General features: G+C 46.5%; 1 protein-coding gene across 2 annotated transcripts in view; it reads right to left on the bottom strand.

Moving 5' to 3' along the window:
* PKHD1 (PKHD1 ciliary IPT domain containing fibrocystin/polyductin) overlaps window positions 1-19,965 on the bottom strand; it is a 908,610-nt gene that overhangs the window by 261,022 nt on the left and 627,623 nt on the right. The window contains exons 59-60 of one of the 2 annotated variants that reach the window (XM_073625163.1): window positions 16,104-16,252; window positions 6,809-7,086 (exon numbers count right to left, since the gene is read on the bottom strand). In XM_073625163.1, coding sequence (XP_073481264.1) covers window positions 7,058-7,086; window positions 16,104-16,252 — 178 coding nt within the window. In that variant the 3' untranslated portion in view covers window positions 6,809-7,057. Of the gene's footprint in view, window positions 1-6,808; window positions 7,087-16,103; window positions 16,253-19,965 lie in introns of those variants that run through there. The other variant, XM_073625162.1, reaches the window with a different exon arrangement.

Here is a 19,965-nt window from a genome sequence, read left to right as displayed (position 1 = left end):
CTATCACCTACATAAACCTGGCTGATCCTGCCTGGTTCTGCCCTCCCCCCTGTAAACTGACCACAGATTTTAATGGCTGCTGAGCCCTGACAACGTGGTCAGTTTATGTGCCTCCATCATCCGCAACACTCCTCTTCTCTCAGATGATGTCAGCAGGAGTTCTCGGACCCTCCCACTATAGCTGTCAGCCGGGGAGAGGAGAGAGCTGAGGAGTCACGTGAACGCCCGGAGATGCTCTGATATAAGGTAGAGATTGGCATCTTTTTTATATAACACAGACACTGGGGCACACAATGTTATTTTACAGAGGGGATTGTATGTTTATAGTGTAGTGGGTTAACAACCACTTTAAGTCCATTCACTCCAAAATCGACAGTTAAAAGCAAACAAAAATGTAAACTACTTTTGAACAACATTTTTCAAACCATCAAATTTACTGAAATTTTTTGAATTTTTGCAAAAAAATCTCCACAAATATTTGTTAGAAAATCTACTAGTTTATAGCCAGCTTTACAGGACATTCATTGGCCCAGCAAAGTTGGTCTGTACTTTTACCAGAGAAGGCATTTTTCATCCTCCAAACATGGCAAGTCCCTTTCCTCAAAAAGGCACATGTACAGGCATGCCAATGAATATCTAAATGATTCAGAGAAGCTATGGGAGAAAGTGCTGTGGTAAGATGAGACCAAAATTGAGCTCTTTGGCATTAACTCGAATCACTGTGTTTGGCAGAAGAAAAGTGCTGACTGTGACCCTAAGAACACCATCCCTACAGTCAAGCACGGAGGTGAAAACATGATGCTTTGAGGCTGTTTCTCTGCTAAACGTACAGGCTGACTTTGCCGCATTGAGGAGCCAATTGACGGGGTCATGTATTGTAAAATCTTGGAAGAGAACCTTCTTCCCTCAGCCAGAACACTAAAGATGGGTCATGGATTGGTCTTCCAACATGACAATGACCCAAAACTTACAGTCAAGGCAACAAAGGAATGTCTCAAGAAGAAGCACATTAAGGTGTTTGAGTGGCCTAGTCAGTCTCCAGACCCTAATCCCATAGAAACTTTATGGAGGGAGCCGAAACTTCGAGTTGCCAAGATCTGTACAGAAGAGTGGACCGAAATCCCTCCTGAGATGCAGTGGCGGCTGGTGAAGTTTTAGGATGGGGGGGCGCCAGACCCCGCCCTTCCTTTTTGACCCCTCCCACTTGGTGAAAATGGGCGTGGTTTCAGTGAAATAGTGGGCGTGGCTCTAAGGTGGTGTGGTTAGCGTCTGAGATGAACGAGGGATGGAGGGAGAGGGAGAGAGGGACAGCAGGCTTAGATCATACACAACAAAAGAAATGTGTATTCTACAAAGTTTAACAATCATCAGATAAAGATACTCCAAACACCTGGTGTTAGCGCTTCAATCATCCCGGCACCATGGTTGTTATGGTGTCAGGATAATTGAAGCTCATTATTACTATTATTACATTGTAATATAAAATGAAATCGTTCAACTCACCATAATGCAGAATCAGTGGGAGCCCCGAGTGTGTCACTAGCCACGTTGCCTACAACCAGATGCCATCAGGTGTCCCCAGCAGTCCCTTCTTACATGCAGCCTCTGTCACATCAAATGCAGCCTCTGTCACATCAAATGCAGCCTCTGTCACATCAAATGCAGCCTCTGTCTCCCCCCCAAATCCAAATGCAGCCTCTGCCCCCCCCAAATACAGCCTCTGTTCCCTTACATCAGAGTTGCCATCAGTATCCCCCCACAGCATGTGTCCCCATCAGAGCCCCCCACAGCAGGTGTCCCCCACAGCAGGGTGTCTCCATCAGAGTCCCCCCCCACAGCATGTGTCCCCATCAGAGCCCCCCACAGCAAGTGTCCCCCACAGCAGGGTGTCTCCATCAGAGTCCCCCCACAGCAGGGTGTCTCCATCAGAGTCCCCCCACAGCAGGGTGTCTCCATCAGAGTCCCCCCACAGCATGTGTCCCCATCAGAGCCCCCCACAGCAAGTGTCCCCCACAGCAGGGTGTCTCCATCAGAGTCCCCCCGCAGCATGTATTCCCATCAGAGCCCCCCACAGCAAGTGCCCCCCATAGCAGGGTGTCTCCATCAGAGTCCCCCCACAGCATGTGTCCCCATCAGAGCCCCCCACAGCAGGTGTCCCCATCAGAGCCCCCCACAGCAGGGTGTCTCCATCAGAGCCCCCCCACAGCATGTGTCCCCATCAGAGCCCCACACAGCAGGGAGTCTCCATCAGAGCCCCCACAGCATGTGTCCCCATCAGAGCCCCCCACAGCAGGTGTCCCCCACAGCAGGGTGTCTCCATCAGAGCCCCCCACAGCAGGTGTCTCCATCAGAGTCCCCCCACAGCAGGTGTCCCCATCAGAGTCCCCCCACAGCAGGTGTCCCCATCAGAGTCCCCCCACAGCAGGTGTCTCCATCAGAGTCCCCCCACAGCAGGTGTCCCCATCAGAGTCCCCCCACAGCAGGTGTCTCCATCAGAGTCCCCCCACAGCAGGTGTCTCCATCAGAGTCCCCCCACAGCAGGTGTCCCCATCAGAGTCCCCCCACAGCAGGTGTCTCCATCAGAGTCCCCCCACAGCAGGTGTCCCCATCAGAGTCCCCCCACAGCAGGTGTCCCCATCAGAGTCCCCCCACAGCAGGTGTCCCCATCAGAGTCCCCCCACAGCAGGTGTCCCCATCAGAGTCCCCCATCAGAGCCCCCCACCAGAGCCCCCCACAGCAGGTGTCTCCTATCAAAGCCCCCCACAGCAGGTGTCCCCTATCAAAGCCCCCCACAGCAGGTGTCCCCTATCAAAGCCCCCCACAGCAGGTGTCCCCCATCAGAGCCCCCCACAGCAGGTGTCCCCCATCAGAGTCCCCCTACAGCAGGTGTCCCCCATCAGAGTCCCCCCACAGCAGGCGTCCCCCATTAGAGTCCCCCCACAGCAGGTGTCCCCCATCAGAGCCCCCCACAGCAGGTGTCCCCCACAGCAGGTGTCCCCATCAGTGTCCCCCCAAAACAGGAGTCGCCCATCAGAGCCCCCCACAGCAGGTGTCCCCCATCAGAGCCCCCCAACAGCAGGTGTCCCCATCAGGGTCCCCCCACAGCAGGTGTCCCCCATCAGAGCCCCCCAACAGCAGGTGTCCCCCATCAGAGCCCCCCAACAGCAGGTGTCCCCCATCAGAGTCCCCCATCAGAGCCCCCCACCAGAGCCCCCCACAGCAGGTGTCCCCTATCAAAGCCCCCCACAGCAGGTGTCCCCCATCAGAGTCCCCCCACAGCAGGTGTCCCCATCAGAGCCCCCCACAGCAGGTGTCCCCCATCAGAGCCCCCCACCAGAGCCCCCCACAGCAGGTGTCCCCAATCAAAGCCCCCCACAGCAGGTGTCCCCCATCAGAGTCCCCCCACAGCAGGTGTCCCCCATCAGAGCCCCCCCACAGCAGGTGTCCCCCATCAGAGCCCCCCACAGCAGGTGTCCCCCATCAGAGCCCCCCCACAGCCGGTGTCCCCCATCAGAGCCCCCCACAGCAGGTGTCCCCATCAGAGCCCCCCACAGCAGGTGTCCCCATCAGAGCCCCCCACAGCAGGTGTCCCCATCAGAGCCCCCCACAGCAGGTGTCCCCATCAGAGCCCCCCCACAGCAGGTGTCCCCATCAGAGCCCCCAACAGCAGGTGTCCCCTTTAGAGCCCCCCACAGCAGGTGTCCCCTTTAGAGCCCCCCACAGTAGGTGTCCCCCACAGCAGGGTGTCTCCATCAGAGTCCCCCCACAGCAGGTGTCCCCATCAGAGTCCCCCCACAGCAGGTGTCCCCATCAAAGTCCCCCCACAGCAGGTGTCCCCCATCAGAGTCCCCCTTTAGAGCCCCCCACAGCAGGTGTCCCCCACAGCAGGGTGTCCCCATCAGAGTCCCCCCACAGAAGGTGTCCCCATCAAAGTCCCCCCACAGCAGGTGTCCCCCATCAGAGTCCTCCATCAGAGCCCCCCACAGCAGGTGTCCCCTATTAAAGCCCCCCACAGCAGGTGTCCCTCATCAGAGCCCCCACAGCAGGTGTCCCCCATCAGAGCCCCCCATAGCAGGTGTCCCCATCAGAGCCCCCCACAGCAGGTGTCCCCCATCAGAGCCCCCCACAGCATGTGTCCCCCATCAGAGCCCCCCACAGCAGGTGTCCCCCATCAGAGCCCCCCCACAGCAGGTGTCCCCTATCAGAGCCCCCCACAGCAGGTGTCCCCCATCAGAGCCCCCCCACAGCAGGTGTCCCCCATCAGAGCCCCCCACAGCAGTTGTCCCCATCAGAGCCCCCCAACAGCAGGTGTCCCCCCCATTCTCCACACAGAGGTACTTATCTTGGGTCTCCTGCGGTGTCCTCCTCACACTGGCACCAGCATTCTTCCTGCTTCCTCTCTCGGGCGCAATGAGAGAGAGAACCAGGAAGTGACATCTGACTCAGGGCAGATGTCAATCAAATCTGAAGTGCCAAGTAGCTTCCGCCCGGCGCCTGTAATATGTATTACTATGGCTGGGCGGAAGCTACTTGGCGCTTCAGAAAACGCCCCAAGGCGGGCTAAACGCCCGCAAATGCAGCGCCACGTCTGCAATGTCGTGATTGCATAGACGTGGCGCTTCCTATAAGTGCACTGTGTCCGGTGTCGCACTGTATCCGGCGTCCGAACACAGTGCACTTAAGGACCTTTTTTTTCCTTTTTTTTTTTTTTAAAGGGCCAGTATTAAAAATTTTTTTTTTTTTTTTTGACTTTTTTTTTTTTGCTGCCTGGAGGGGGGGGGGAGGGCGGCGCCCAGGCGCCCCCTATGGACGGGCCGCCACTGCTGAGATGTGTGCAAACCCGGTCACTAACTCGAAGTAACGTCTTACCTATGTGCTTGCCAACAAGGGTTTCTCCCCCAAGTACTAACTCTCTAATGTTCTGCTTGGGGATCAAATACTTATTTTACTCACTGAACTGCAACTTAATTCATAGCATTTGTTTTGTATGTTTTTTCTGGATTTTTGATTGATATTCTGTCTCTATCATTTAAAAGACACCTTTGATAAAAATTATAGACCCATCATTTCTTTGTAAGTGGGCAAACCTACAAAATCTGCAGGGGATCAAATAATTATGTTCTCCACCGTGCTGAGATTTTTTGTTTGAACCTTTGGTTGAAAATCTACTTGTGTATGGCCAGCTTGTGTATCTATAGCCAACACTGTTTTTGTATAGAATGGGGAAAGGTTAGAATCCTTTTCAGGTTTTACCAGGGTTCCACAAAAGACTTCCTTCCATTCCTGTTCTGGAGACCTTTTTACCAGACAGAAAGTGAAGGAAAATTTGCATTGAGGGACAACAATAAAAAGCTGACAGAGGTTCCATCTTTCCTCTACTTAACTTTTAAAAATCATTTTACTTCTCTGTTGCCATAAGGGTCCGTTAAAACTGCCCACACAATAAACTGGAGTGGGTTAGTTTACAGGCAGCTGTGAGTTGTGGCTGCAGTGAGCCAGCCATAGGGGGCGGTGTGATGCATGTTTTTAGCGCATCACACAGTACCCTTTTTGCCAACTTTATTTGAAGTGCACAAAGTGACACTTCACTCATGGTCACCACTCTGCTGTGTGGTGCCTTGAGGTGCGCTGTGATAAAATGTGACAAGTCTGCATTTTATTGCAGCTCACTGCGCAGTGTTTTCTATGTGCTCTAGTGGTGACTGGTGCTCTTCCAGTGCAGAAAATTACCAGTCACTGCATTATGTGTGCTGTGCACAGGCAGGGAGAGATTTCTCCTCACTTCCTGTCCTAGGAACCTTTTTCCCAGGGAGCGGCAGACAAAGCCTCCTGAGGCAATAGTTAAGCAAAGATTACTGACAGAGCTGCACATTTTAACAAAGCCATTAACTTAATGGGCAAAGGAAAGGCTATATCTTTCATATGATATTTTTTTCCCATCTGGATTTCTGCTTTAATAAAAGGTGCATATTTAAAAAAATAAAGTGGCACTATATACTTCACAAAATTGATAAATAAATCCACAAGACAAATGAATAATCCTCAAAAAAGGTCCATATCCCAACAGCATAACCAGGTCAGTCATTTTCCTTTCCTTATTGAGGACTGATCATTTGTTTTGCAGACTCATTCATTAGGTTTATTAAAAGAGAAGTATGGATTAAAAAAAAAAAAATGTATACTCACCTAGGTAGATGCAGCATCGATCGGATTCTGCATCTGTCCCCCGCCAGCTTTGTAATGATAACTGAGCGATCAAACACTGCTGATCGCTCAGTTCTCCCTCTCCCCCCTGAGCAGAGAGCCGCAGCGGTCAGTCAGCAGATCTCTGCTCTCCCCTCTAGCGCTCACTGGAGCACTGGGCTGTGCAGGGGGTGGTCTGGCTCAGGCTCTCAGCGGATTATTGAGAGGCCGAACCATGTGCCGGTCCAGGCTTCTGGGTGGATCCCGACCATATGGTTGGGATCTTTTCAGAGCCAGGGCTGACTCAGTGACGTCAGCCGACAGCGGACTTTAGCCCGCTGTCCTCTAAATCTGGATTACAGGAGTGCAGAAAGAAATGCCCTTCTATGACCTACAGGAGAAGTATAGACATACTTCTGGGTATGCTTCTCTTTAATTTTGTGAAATATAGAGTGCTGCTTTATTTGTATGTTTTTTTATATGTTTAATACAACAGACAAAGATGTGTGTGGGAAGGGCACACAATGGTGGCTAATCCAGCTAGATACTTAGAGGACATCAACCCAATAAATTGTAGTCAAAACAGTAGAAAAGTTAAAAGTAATGGGTGTTCATAAGATTGCCTCTTAGTATATCCTGCTTTACCAAATACACAATTGTTGTATGTACAAATGTATTAAAAAATCACATCTTTATTACTAAATGTTAAAAATTATACATGGCGTGAGGGATAAGATCCCACCATACATTACATAAAACCATAGTGGCAATAGTCAGAATGATTGAAGAACTTTCTACATGTTTCACGGTCGCAGCCGCTTCTTCAGGGCTTCAAAGTCTCTGACAAAGTGCCTAGTGAATGCGTCATGTCCGTTCAGGCTATGGGGAGATGCATATTTAAACCTGGAACATACACGGAGATCCATGAGGATGAAGCAAGCCAGGAAAAGTGGACTAGACAAACGTGGTACAGAGAGGGTGCATCAAAGGTTCTCACAGTATATCTATAGGTACTGGTTAGTAATATTCACACCTCCAAGCAAAGCAGTATTAGCCAACGCTGGCAAAAAAGAGGACAAAAAAGAGGACAGACTGTTGGACCATTTATCCGAGCTGTCCCAAAGATCCACCGGGCCAGTGGTGTCCCGAATGGTCCCTCTGTCTCCCGAAGACCCAACCTATATATTATGTATATATTATATTTTTTATATGTTTACTGTGGTTGTATATACCATTATTGCTTATTGTTGATATAAAGTATGGTAGAGGTAATCCCTACTGCTCTTGGCCTTCTCCAAATCTCCAAATTCCTTCTTTCCTGCTGCTGTGATCTGACTTTCTGTTAGAGAGTGGCTACGTTTGTTCTCTATGGTCCCACTGTATTTAGGAATGTAGGCACCCTCTCTTCCTTAAGAAAGGAAGGATGACCCCTGGAAGTCACACATCTATGGTGTCCTGCTGCGATGAATGTAGTTGCAACCACAGCCTGGACTCCGACCAGGCCATGCCCCAAACACGTTTCACTCTGCCCCCCGGAGCTTAGCCATGGGGAACCCATGCTTGTTTCCAAGTTGGACTGTGGACTATTATGAAATGTGTAGTTTGCATGGAACAGTGCACATGACCGCAACGAACGTGCGCTGCTTGCTCCAAACATACAGAAGTGAGGGGGTAAAGGAGCAGTTCAAAAATTCACAGAAGACATTACAAGGAGGAAGAAAAACACAGTAAGAATCTATTTCATGAAAAATAGTTCTGCCGGCTAGTTCTGGGAGGCCATCATATGAAAACCTCCTGGGATTGTGCCCACCGCATGCCTGCTGTGGGACGCGGGCAGCATGCTCTGTGATCGCAGTACCCTCTGGACACTTCTGATCACAGATTAAGGTAAAGAGCCAATCAGCGGCTCTTTACCACGTGATCAGCTGTGTCCAATCACAGCTGATCACGAATGTACACAGAAGCTGGTTATCAGCACCCTTTTCCTCATGCTGACAGCATGAGGAGAAGAGAGCCGATAACCAGTTTGTGTAAAAGGGATATGTACACTGATAATCAGGGCACTAATTATCAGTATCCTGATTATCAGTGCAGTCCCAACAGTGCCCACCAGTGCTGCCAATCTGTGCCCATCATAGCTGCCAATCAGTGCCCACCAGTGCTGCCAATCAGTGCCTTTCAGTGCCTCCTCATTAGCATCACTTATCATTGCCAACTACCAGTGCCCACCAGTGTTGCCTATCCGTACCCATCAGTGCTGCCTATCAGTGCCCACAACTGCTGCCTATCAGTGCCCTCTATCAGTGCCCATCAATGCCACCTATTGGTGCCACCTCATCAGTGCCCACCAGTGCCGCCTCATCAATGCTGCCTTTTAGTGCCCATCAGTGCTGCCTCATCAGGGCCACCTCATTGGTGCCTATCAGTGCTGCCTCATCAGGGCCACCTCATTGGTGCCCACCAGTGCTGCCTATCAGTGCCCTCTATCAGTGCCCATCAATGCCACCTATCGGTGCCACCTCATCAATGCCGCCCTTTAGTGCCCATCAGTGCTGCCTCATCAGGGCCACCTCATTGGTGCTCATCAGTGCAGCCTATCAGTGCCCATCAGTGCAGCCTCATCAGCGCACATCAGTGAAGGAGAAAAATTACCTGTTTGTCTAACAAACTATGACATTTTTTTTTTTTTTTTCAAAATCTTTGGTCTTTATTTGTTCATTTAGCAAAAAATAAAAAAACAGTGGTGATTAACTATCACTAAAAGAAAGCTCTAGTTGTGTAAAAATCTCCTTTAACAAGGAGACCTAAACAAGTAATTAACCCCTGCAGTGTAAACAAAGCCCCACTTAACTTTTTCATGCTCCCCAGAGTTGGGCTTTAAAGAACACTTAAAATGAAAAAAACCTCATCCATCATGCTATCCTTTCCATGACAGCACTGACTGCTGTCAAACTGATCCCTTTGGTTTCAGTGCTTAGGGCTCATTTAGACTTTCAGTTGGGTAGTGTTAATAACGCACGATTGAGACATAATTTTAGCCCCTCCCCCTACCACCCCTCCCTTAACCTGCATAGGCAGCAGACAGCGGTGTTCACCTACTGAAGTGGCAGTGCTTTGTTTTACACCCAAAGCAAAAATGATCGCTCCTGCCATGTTTGACAAGCAGCAGGGTGCCAAATGCGAATGGGGACATGCTGCAAAAGCTTATATTAGTCTTCATTCAAACGTGTGGCCAAAAGGTGATAAAACAAGCCCTAATGCCACCAAAAGCAACCCATGCAAGTCTATTACGCCCCAATACAACTGTGGTTACTGTGTGCTGGTGTGGCATTTAAAACAGTCCCTTCCTCACTACCTGTCACATGCCTCTGAAAAGTGTTCCGGATCGCTTTTAGAGAGGTGCGGCAGTTTTGACTAAACTCAGCCTACTAAGAGCTAGGATGAGTCAGTGGGGGGATTTACTAAAAAACTGGAGAGTACAAAATCTGGTGCAGCTCTGCATAGAAACCAATCACCTTCCAGGTTTTATTGTCAAAAGCTTACCTGAAAAAGCTGAAGTTAGAATATGATTGGCTACTGTGCAGAGCTGCACCAGATTCTGTGTGCTCCAGTTTTAGTAAATCTCCCCCTATTGTTTCTGAAAATACTAAAGCAGGAGACAGCCAAAAGGATGACGCTTTATGTATTCAGACACCCAGCATGTTAGTAATGGATTTCCTATTTCTTTATGTTCAGTATCCTTTAACAAAAAATAAGCAAATAGGAAATGTCAACTAAGGATGTTACCAAAAAAAAAAAAAAAGAAAGTTTCCAGCAAAAAAAAAAAAAAAAAAAAAAAACATTAAAAAAAATAGATTAGATGACTTAACGCCATCTTCGTTATGCCTTGCTCATCACCGTCATGAAGCTCTTCCCCAGCCTTAGACGACCACGCTATCCTTCAACATCATAAACAGATGGGATGTGTAACCTTGGCCTAAGAGAGATAGCACACTCCGAGCCATATTCTATGGCTTTGCCGTTCCTGCCCGCGATCGCTGACAGTATTTTATGTTGGGAAAGCCACGGCATCCACAATCTCAACGGTCGCAGGCGAGAACATAAATTTGAGCAGAGATTAAAGAGACACATACCTAGTCTCAGTCTTTGAGGCCTATAATTGGTTAGGAAAGAAAATGAGATTTTGCCTCCGGCTACAAGAAAATGCCATATTCCAGCTCAGATAGAAGCAGACACGTCCTCTGTCAGCCTTCCAGTTGTATTTGTAACTCCGGCGGCCTGTCAGTCCTGAAGGATGAGGATGCTCGGAATAAAAGAAAATTACAAAAATGCCGTTTGAAGTTCTCGCAGCGGCGGACGAGGAAAGAGACGACTGTTATTTTTTCTGCTATGAAGCCAGAAAAACCAGCGATCTACGCTACAGATATTCCTCATTTTATGGATTATGTCTGTATGTTACTCCTTGTGCGGTGCTGGAACTTATTAGAGTGTATGTTTAAAGGCAAACTCCATGTTTTCTAGGTTTATAAGCATATAGGGGTGTATAGCAGCTGTGAGGCCCCCCAGTGTTTTATAGCGCCCACTGCCTGCAGCCTGTCAAAGCCAACGGCAGGCTGCAGCTAGACGGGGGTTGAACACTGTATCAAGTGACCCTACACATTCAGGGACAAATGCCTGGAATGCAAAAGCCCTGGGTTCCAGGCATTCATCCCTAATCATACAGGGCCCTAAATTCAAGTACAATTCGGCGTTCAGCCCCATCCAGCTGCAGCCTGCCAAAGATTTTGACAGACAGCAGGCAACAGGGCTGGACCCTGCACCATTCCTTCCCGCGTGCAACTAAATGCCAGGAGGAACGCACAGCAGCTAGACTCCCCCATGTGCAAGGAGCCTGATTCTGTTCAGGCAATCTTGTGCTCTACATACTGTATATTTTCCACATTGTACAGCCAGATAGGTGACTCCCAAATTCACCATTATAGCTTTCTGTGTTACCCAGATGAAGACATGTGACGGTGTCGTAACGCGTAGGGATTGGCTGGAGCGGTACACACTATCTGAAGCACAAGTGAGAGGGCGCTGAGAACGCCAGACCGTTTTTTTCATTTACTCTACCTGTTTTTAATATATCAAATGTAAGAGCAATACCTAAATAAACATTCCCCCCTTGATTTTAAAACTTTAATACACTAGTGGAGCCTCTTTTCTCCCCCTTCCCTCTCTATTTATCTCCCCCACTGCTGAGAATACTAGAGCGGAGCCACATAGAAGGAATGATGGAGAAATAATAACAAAGAAAGAGAGGTTCCCAGAGACTACTTCCACATCTTAAAGCTACAATCACAGAATGCTTGAGTACTGCAAACTGAAGGTGAGGGTTCTGTGAGACCACACTAGGAGACACCACCAGCAGAGAAATTATACCCATTACACTTCATAGATCAGAATTAAATAGAAGAAATACTTATAGACTGTTTATATGCTGCTACCCATCTACCTCCTTCAAATTATGTGATATTATAATTTAACAACCTGCACTCTAATATAGCACCGAAGTGGACTATTATTACACATTTTTATGTTCACTATTTTTATGTTTATTGCTTTATGTCATTATTTATGATTGATTGCACATATGATTAATGATTATAGAAGAATTTGTTGTTTTTTCATTCACAAGGAGTTGCTTTTTATCCACAGCAATTTGTTTATCTTTTATTCACGTGAATATTAAAGTTTTACTATAACATCACCGTAGTCATTTATATGTATTTTATCTATGTATATTTTAGAATGATTACTTTATCAGAAGATAGTGGCGATTGCTATATAATGCAATATAGAGATCATTGATCCTAGCAATAATAGCCGCAGCAACCACTATCTGTATAGTCCCTTTCTTTTACTTGCACACAATTTTTTACACTCACTCATATGTTTTATTAATATTGCGCAAAATTTACTCAAATATTAGCTTCCTGTGTTAGCTGTCCTCCTTTGGATAATGAATCTACATCATCATCTTTATCCAGTGAGCAGGTAGGTGACCCAAGAAGCAGCAATGCTATACCACATGACCTTACCCCTTGAAATGTTCCACATTTTGTCATGTTACAACCAAAAACGCAAATGTCTTTTATTGGGATTATATGTGATAGACCAGTGATGGCAAACCTTGGCACCCGAGATGTTTTGGAACTACATTCGCCATGATGCTCAACTACACTGCAGAGTGCATGAGCATCATGGGAAATGTAGCTCCAAAACATCTGGGGTGCCAAGGTTCGTCTTCACTGTGATAGACCAACACAAAGTGGCACATAATTGTGTGGAAGGAAATTGATCAATGGTTTTCAAAATATTTTACGAATAAATATCTGAAAAGTGTGGCGTGCATTTGTATTCACCCCCCCCCCCCCCCCCGAGTCAATACTTTGTGGAATTCCCCTTGGCTGCAATTACAGCTCCAATCTTTTTGGGTTATTTCTCTACCAGCTTTGTGCATCTAGAGAGTGAAATTTTTGCCCATTCTTTTTTGCAAAATAGTTCAAGCTCTGTCAGATTGGATGGAGAGCGTCTGTGATCAGCAATTTTCAAGTCTTGCCACAGATTCTCAATTGGATTTGGGTCTGGACCTTGACTGGGCCATTCTAACACATGAATATGCTTTGATCTAAACCATTCCATTGTAGCTCTGGCTGCATGTTTAGGATCTTTGTCCTGCAGGGAGGTGAACCTCCGCTCCAGTCTCAAGTCTTTTTGCAGACTCTAACAGGTTTTCTTCTAAGATTGCCCTGTATTTGGCCCCATCAACTCTGACCAGCTTCCCTGTCCCTGCTAAAGAAAAGCATTCCCACAACATGATGCTGCCACCACCATGTTTCACGGTGGGGATGATGTGTTTAGGGTGATGTGCAGCGTTAGTTTTCCGCCACACATAGCGTTTTGCTTTTTGCTAATTGCTAATTAGGTGATTTCTGAAGGTAATTGGTTTCACTAGATTTTATTTAGGGGTATCAGAGTAAGGGGGGCTGAATACAAATGCACACCACACTTTTCAGATATTTATTTGTAAAAAAAATTGAAAACCATTTATCATTTTCCTTTCACTTCACAATTATGTGCCACTTTGTGTTGGTCTATCACATAAAATCCCAATAAAATACATTTACGTTTTTGGTTTTAACATGACGAAATGTGGAAAATTTCAAAAGGTATGAATACTTTTTCAAGGCACTGTACCTAACAATAATAGCTGGGCAATTCTACAAATCACTGGGTAGGTAAAACACCAAACATGTATGAATTTCAACTTTGCATTTACAATATTTTGAAAAAGTAAGTACACCCCATGGAAACAGATGACACATAAAAGGTGCCATGTTGTATTCATTCCCATCATCTAAATTAATAAAAATGCACATTTGTCATATGCACACAATGCAATGCACTCATCTCAGGTTGAACATATTAAAATAAAAGTGTTTAGTACTGTTACATACTCATTTATAAATCGTTAAATATATTATTTGAAATCCATATTCCTATTAACGTCCCACAGTGTTGTGTGTACTAGTAACCAGGAAAACAGCACTGGGAGCCAGTGAGGCTATACTGCCCTGCGTGGTGCTATAATATGTTTAAAGAAAAATTATGGATATTGTATACGTAGTTTCATTGGCCCATCTTGGACCAGTGTAACTATGTACAGTATCTCACAAAAGTGAGTACACCCCTCACATTTTTCTAAATATTTTATTATACCTTGTCATGTGACAACACTGAAGAAATGACACTTTTCTACAATGTAAAGTAGTGAGTGTACAGCTTGTATAACAGTGTAAATTTGCTGTCCCCTCAAAATAACTCAACACACAGCCATTAATGTCTAAACCACTGGAAACAAAAGTGAGTACACCCCTAAGTGAAAATGTCCAAATTGAGCCCAATTAGCCATTTTCCATCCCCAATGTCATGTGACTTGTTAGTGTTACAATGCTCAGATGTGAATGGGAAGTAGGTGCGTTAAATTTGGTGTTATCGCTCTCACTCTCTCATACTGGTCACTGGAAGTTCAACATGGCCCCTGATGGCAAAGAACTCTCTGAGGATCTGAAAAAAAGAATTGGTGCTTTACATAAAGATGGCCTAGGCTATAAGAAGATTGTCAAGACCCTGAAACTGAGCTGCAGCACAGTGGCCAAGACCATACAGCGGTTTAACAGGACAGGTTCCACTCAGAACAGGCCTCACCATAGTTGACAAAAGAAGTTGAGTGCACGTGCTCAGCGTCATATCCAGAGGTTGTCTTTGGGAAATAGTATGAGTGCTGCCAGCATTGCTACAGAGGTTGAAGGGGTGGGGGGTCAGCTTGTCAGTGCTCAGACCATATGCCGCACACTGCATCAAATTGGTCTGCATGGCTGTCATCCCAGAAGGAAGCCTCTTCTAAAGATGATGCACAAGAAAGCCCACGGTTTGCTGAAGACAAGCAGACTAAGGACATGGATTAATGGAACCTTGTCCTGTGGTCTGATGAGACTACAATAGACTTATTTGGTTCAGATGGTGTCAAGCATGTGTGGTGGCAACCAGGTGAGGAGTACAAAGACAAGTGTGTCTTGCCTACAGTCGAACATGGTGTTGGGAGTGTCATGGGTGGGTGTTGTCACATGAAAAGATATAATAAAATATTTACAAAAATGTGAAGGGTGTACTCACTTTTGTGAGATACTGTATATACCATATTTGGCCAATGGCCTAGGCAGCTGTAAACCACTGAAATAGACACCGCCACTTCAGGGATCTCCACTTGCTTCAGGGTCCTGTGCTGAGTGACTGGCCTAATGCATTCTGAAGACAGTCTCTAAAGACACAGGCACCATGCAGAGAATGCAAAGTATTCTCTGACTGTACCAGGTGGAGAGGTGAGGTGGTGACGTCACATTCTCCATCTCTTGCCAAGCAGCTGACCACCTGAGTTCACAACGCATCAGGCTGGCTGACCAGGTATGGTTTATACATAGTTACATTGGTCCAAGCTGGAATTCATCTTTTAGCTTAGAACAGGGGTTTCCAAACTTTTTATACAAAGGGCCAATTTATTGTCCTTCAGACATCAGGGGTGTCGGACTGTGGTCCCCCGGGAGTAGAAAATGCCCCACCATCAGTGGAAGTAAACAATGCCTCTGACTTGGTGGTCAGTTGGAGTAAATAAAAAGACATAGCACCTCTGGTCAGTAGGAGCAAGAATAGTGCCCTGTCATTGGCACTAGAGGAAAAATGCCTCATCGTTGGTGACATTTGGAAGAATAGCGCCCCATCATCAGTGTCATTGGGAGGAAGAGTGTCCCATCGTTTGTCATTGGGAGGATTAGTGCCCAATCATTGGTGTCATTGGGAGAAATAGTACCTCATTATTGGTGTCATTGGGAGGAAGAGTGCCCCATTGTTGGTATCATTGGGAGGAAGAGTGCCCCATTGTCGGTGTCATTCGGAAGAATAGTGCCCCATCATTGGTGTCATTTGGAGGAATAGCGCCCCATCGTTGGCGTCATTGGGAGGAATAGTGCTCCATCGTTGGTGTCATTGGAAGGAATAGTGCCCCATCGTTCATGACATTGGGAGGAATAGTGCCCCATTGCTGACGTCAGTGGGAGGAATGGTGCCCCGAGGGCCGGATAAAGGAAAGCAGAGGGCCGCATTCGGCCTACGGCCACAGTTTGGAGACCACTGGCTAAGAACAATGGTATCGTCCTTGTCTTTAAAGCATAGCTGAGATGAAGGAGTCACACAACTGGCTGAACAGAGTTGGACATAATTTGTGAAATATGAAAGAGTTCACATACTGTATATTTATATAGGCTGTTTGGCTGGAGTGCCCTTCCAAGCCAAATTTAGTATTTTTAGTATTGGCTTACCAAAGTTGAAACAAGGTTGCAGGATATCGAGTTCAGACTTGGGGAAGACAGAAATCGGAGGGGACAGGCCTGTGAAAGTTCCATCCAGATCCTTGAATAAGGCCATTTGAGTCCCAGGGCATTCCATAGATACTGGACATCCCGGAGTCCTATCAAGACAAAAAGGTTAGTTACATAACACTGAGGGCTAAATGGGGTTCATTTCTACCCAAACTGGAAGGGTTTTTTTTAAGATTATAAACCCCAAGAAGACAAAAATAAAATGTCAGTTCTTTGTTACCCCAACATGACATGTTCTCACAACAAGGAAGACATCTTTCAAGGTTACTACTTGCAAGCTTTGTTATGATTGGTTGCTGAAGGCTACGGTACATTCTCACTCTTTTTAGCCTCTTGTATTAATTTATTATGGGTTCACACCGCAGTACGCTCCGGCCCACAGCAGGAGTCCGGTGCGTCTCCAGTCACAGTTTCAGGTCCGATCAAAGTGTATCATAGGCAAAAAAAAAAAACATATTTCGTACTTACCTCTAATACATTTCCCCATCTTGCTAGTGCAGAAAGACACCTAATAGCGCAGAAATCTGACCTTCTAACTTCCAGTAGTGAGCCAACAACTCCTATCTACCTAACTCATAACTACCTCTGCTGTACTGAAACATATTGTCAGCCCAACCTGAGCTCTCCTCTTCTTGGTGACAGAACTCCTACTCCTAAAGTTATAAAGATAAGGAGATAGGGAGGTGTGCAGTAATTCAGTAGTGGAGAACTCAGACGGGGCTGACAACACTGCTCGGGATTTCAGTACAGCAGAGGCAGAGTTGTCAGATCAAACCGAAAGTTAGGAGCTTACACGATTTCTGTCCAAATGGTACTTATAAGCCGCGTACACACGAGTGGAATGTCCGACAGAAAAAGTCAGTCAGAAGCTTTTCATCGTCTATTCCGATCGTGTGTATGCTTCATCTGACTTTTTTTTTCGAAAATTCTGACGGACCTAGAAATAGAACATGTTCTAAATATTTCCGACAAACCCAATTCCTATCAGGAAAACCGATCGTCTGTATGCTGGTCCAAAGGACCAAAAAAGACGCATGCTCTGAAGCAAGTACGAGGCCATTGGCTACTGGCTATTGAACTTCCTTTTTCTAGTCCTGTCGTAAGTGTTGTACATCACCTCGTTCTGGATGGTCGGACTTTGGGATGACCGTGTGTAGGCAAGACCGCTTGAATGGAATTCCGGTCGTGTGTACGCGGCAATATTTTAAATTTTAAACAGACAAAACATTGTGCAGCGTCCATGTATTGTAGCAATGTGCATGCAGAGATGCGATTTTGCCCAGACATACATTCTTAAAACAAAGGTGAAATACATAGTAGGTGAGGTTGAAAAAAGACACAAGTCCATCAAGTCCAACCTATGTGTGTGATTATGTGTCAGTATTACATTGTATATCCCTGTATGTTGCGGTCGTTCAGGTACTTATCTAATAGTTTCTTGAAGCTATCAATGCTCCCCGCTGAGACCACCGCCTGTGGAAGGGAATTCCACATCCTTGCCGCTCTTACAGTACAGAACCCGCTACGTAGTTTAAGGTTAAACCTCTTTTCTTCTAATTTTAATGAGTGGCCATCTAAATAATATTATTTATTCTGGGTATAACTATAATCTTTTAACAATAAAACCTCTAATGAACAAATTAAAGCAATTGGTAATTAATCACAATAGCCACACCAACACTAAATAAACTTTCCTCTATTATAAAGGGATTTATTTCCTAGGACACCACAATAATCCAAAATTAGATTTCTAGAAATATTTTGATAAATAAGTAATTTATATATATTCTGAGGCAACCATCTGATAAAACAAAAGTTTGAGATTTAAAAAAAAACAAACAGTCACACTCACCTAACCTATATTACCAAAAGTATTGGGACGCCTGCCTTTACACGCACATGAAATTTAATTCCCAGTCTTAGTCCGTAGGGTTCAATATTGCGTTGGCCCACCCTTTGCAGCTATAACAGCTTCAACTCTTCTTGGAAGGTTGTCCACAAGGTTTAGGAGTGTGTCTATGGGAATGTTTGACTATTCTTCCAGAAGCGCATTTGTGAGGTCAGTCACTAATGATGGATGAGAAGGCCTGGCTTGTAGTCTCCACTCTAATTCATCCCAAAGGTGTTTGATCAGGTTCAGGTCAGGATTCTGTGCAGGCCAGTCAAGTTCCTCTACCCCAAACTTGCTCATCTATGTCTTTATGGACCTTGCTTTGTGCACTGGTTCAAATCATTTTGTGGAGGGGGTTATGGTGTGGGGTTGTTTTTCAGATGTGTTCCTAAGGCGTCAGCATAACAAGACATTTTGGACAATTTCATGCTCCCAACTTTGTGGGAACAATTTGGGGATGGCCCCTTCCTGTTCCAACATGACTGCACACCAGTACACAAAGCAAGGTCCATAAAGACATGAATGAGTGAGTTTGGGGTGGAGGGATTTGGCTGGCCTGCACAGAGTCCTGACCCCAACCCGATAGAACACCTTTGGGATGAATTAGAGCAGAGAATGCTAGCCAGGCCTTCTCATCCAACATCAGTGCCTGACCTCACAAATGCGCTTCTGGAAGAATGGTATAACATTCCCATAGACACACTCCTAAACCTTGTGGACAGCCTTCCCAGAAGAGTTGAAGCTGTTATAGCTGCAAAGGGTGGGCCAACTCAATAGTGAACCCTACGGACTAAGACTGGGATGCCATTAAAGTTCATGTGCGTGTAAAGGCAGGTGTCCCAATACTTTTGGTAATATAGTGATGTATAAAATCAGCATTGGTCAAATGCTGCATCTGTCCCCCACCACCTCTAAGTGAATAGAGAGCTCTCACTTGAGCACTGGGCTGTGGAGGGGACAGGAGTGGCTGGCTCAGGCTCTCAGTGGCACGCCAAGAGGCTAAGCCAGCTGCCGCTTAGGAATCTGGGCAGATCTCTACATTAAAGTCGGATCCTTCCAGAGTCTGGAGCAGGGCTGGACTGGGACAAAAATTTGGCCCTGGACTTCACCCAGACTGGCCCACTTTGACAGGTCTCTCCCATGCCGGCTTGCCACCCAAGCCCCCCCCCCCACTAGCTATTAGCCGTTCTACATTATTTCTCTTATAGGCAGTATCAGTGGGGAAGCTAGACATTATTTCACCTGGGGCAAAGAATCAGTTTGGCGCCCGCCCCCCAATGGAACAAGATTAGGCAGGAAAGTGAGGCCACCCTCCTTCCAGATCGTATGATGAGCTTCTAAGTGTTGACTCCTGAGCATCATGTCTGTATTCAGGCGCGCTGCATAACTAGCCAGGGAGAGGAGGTGAGCACTGCGGGGGGGGACAGAGGACTGGAGGGAGGCAGCGGTCCACTGTCACTGAAATCGGCCCACTGAGCCATCGGCCCACCGGGAAACTCCCTGTAGTCCCAATGGCCAGTACATGCCTGGTCTGGAGCGGCTGAGTGAAGTCAGCCGATAGCAGACTTTAGCTTGCTGAAGGCTGAATACGGGTCACAGAAGTGCAGAACTAAGTGCACTCCTGTGACCCACTAGAGAAGTAGGGCTAAAAGAACTTTGGCCTTACTTACTCTGTTAAAGTAGTTTGCCTTCCATTAAAAAAAATATGTTGTGCAGCTCTACATTATAAGTCTATCTGCATCTACAGTTTTCTCCTAGTCCCTCTACAGATTCCTACAAATAACTGGAGGTGCTAGGACAAGGCAGGGCAGAATCACCGGGTAATATTTTTTTGAAAGCTACAGAAAATAAAACTTTTAATATTACATGAAATCTGAACTTTACCTATTATTTCATGGTCCTCTTCCCTGC

The sequence above is a fragment of the Aquarana catesbeiana genome, linkage group LG04 (genome assembly GCF_042186555.1).
Source record: "Aquarana catesbeiana isolate 2022-GZ linkage group LG04, ASM4218655v1, whole genome shotgun sequence".
NCBI lineage: Eukaryota > Metazoa > Chordata > Amphibia > Anura > Ranidae > Aquarana > Aquarana catesbeiana.
This window is presented reverse-complemented; position numbering and strand designations above follow the sequence as displayed.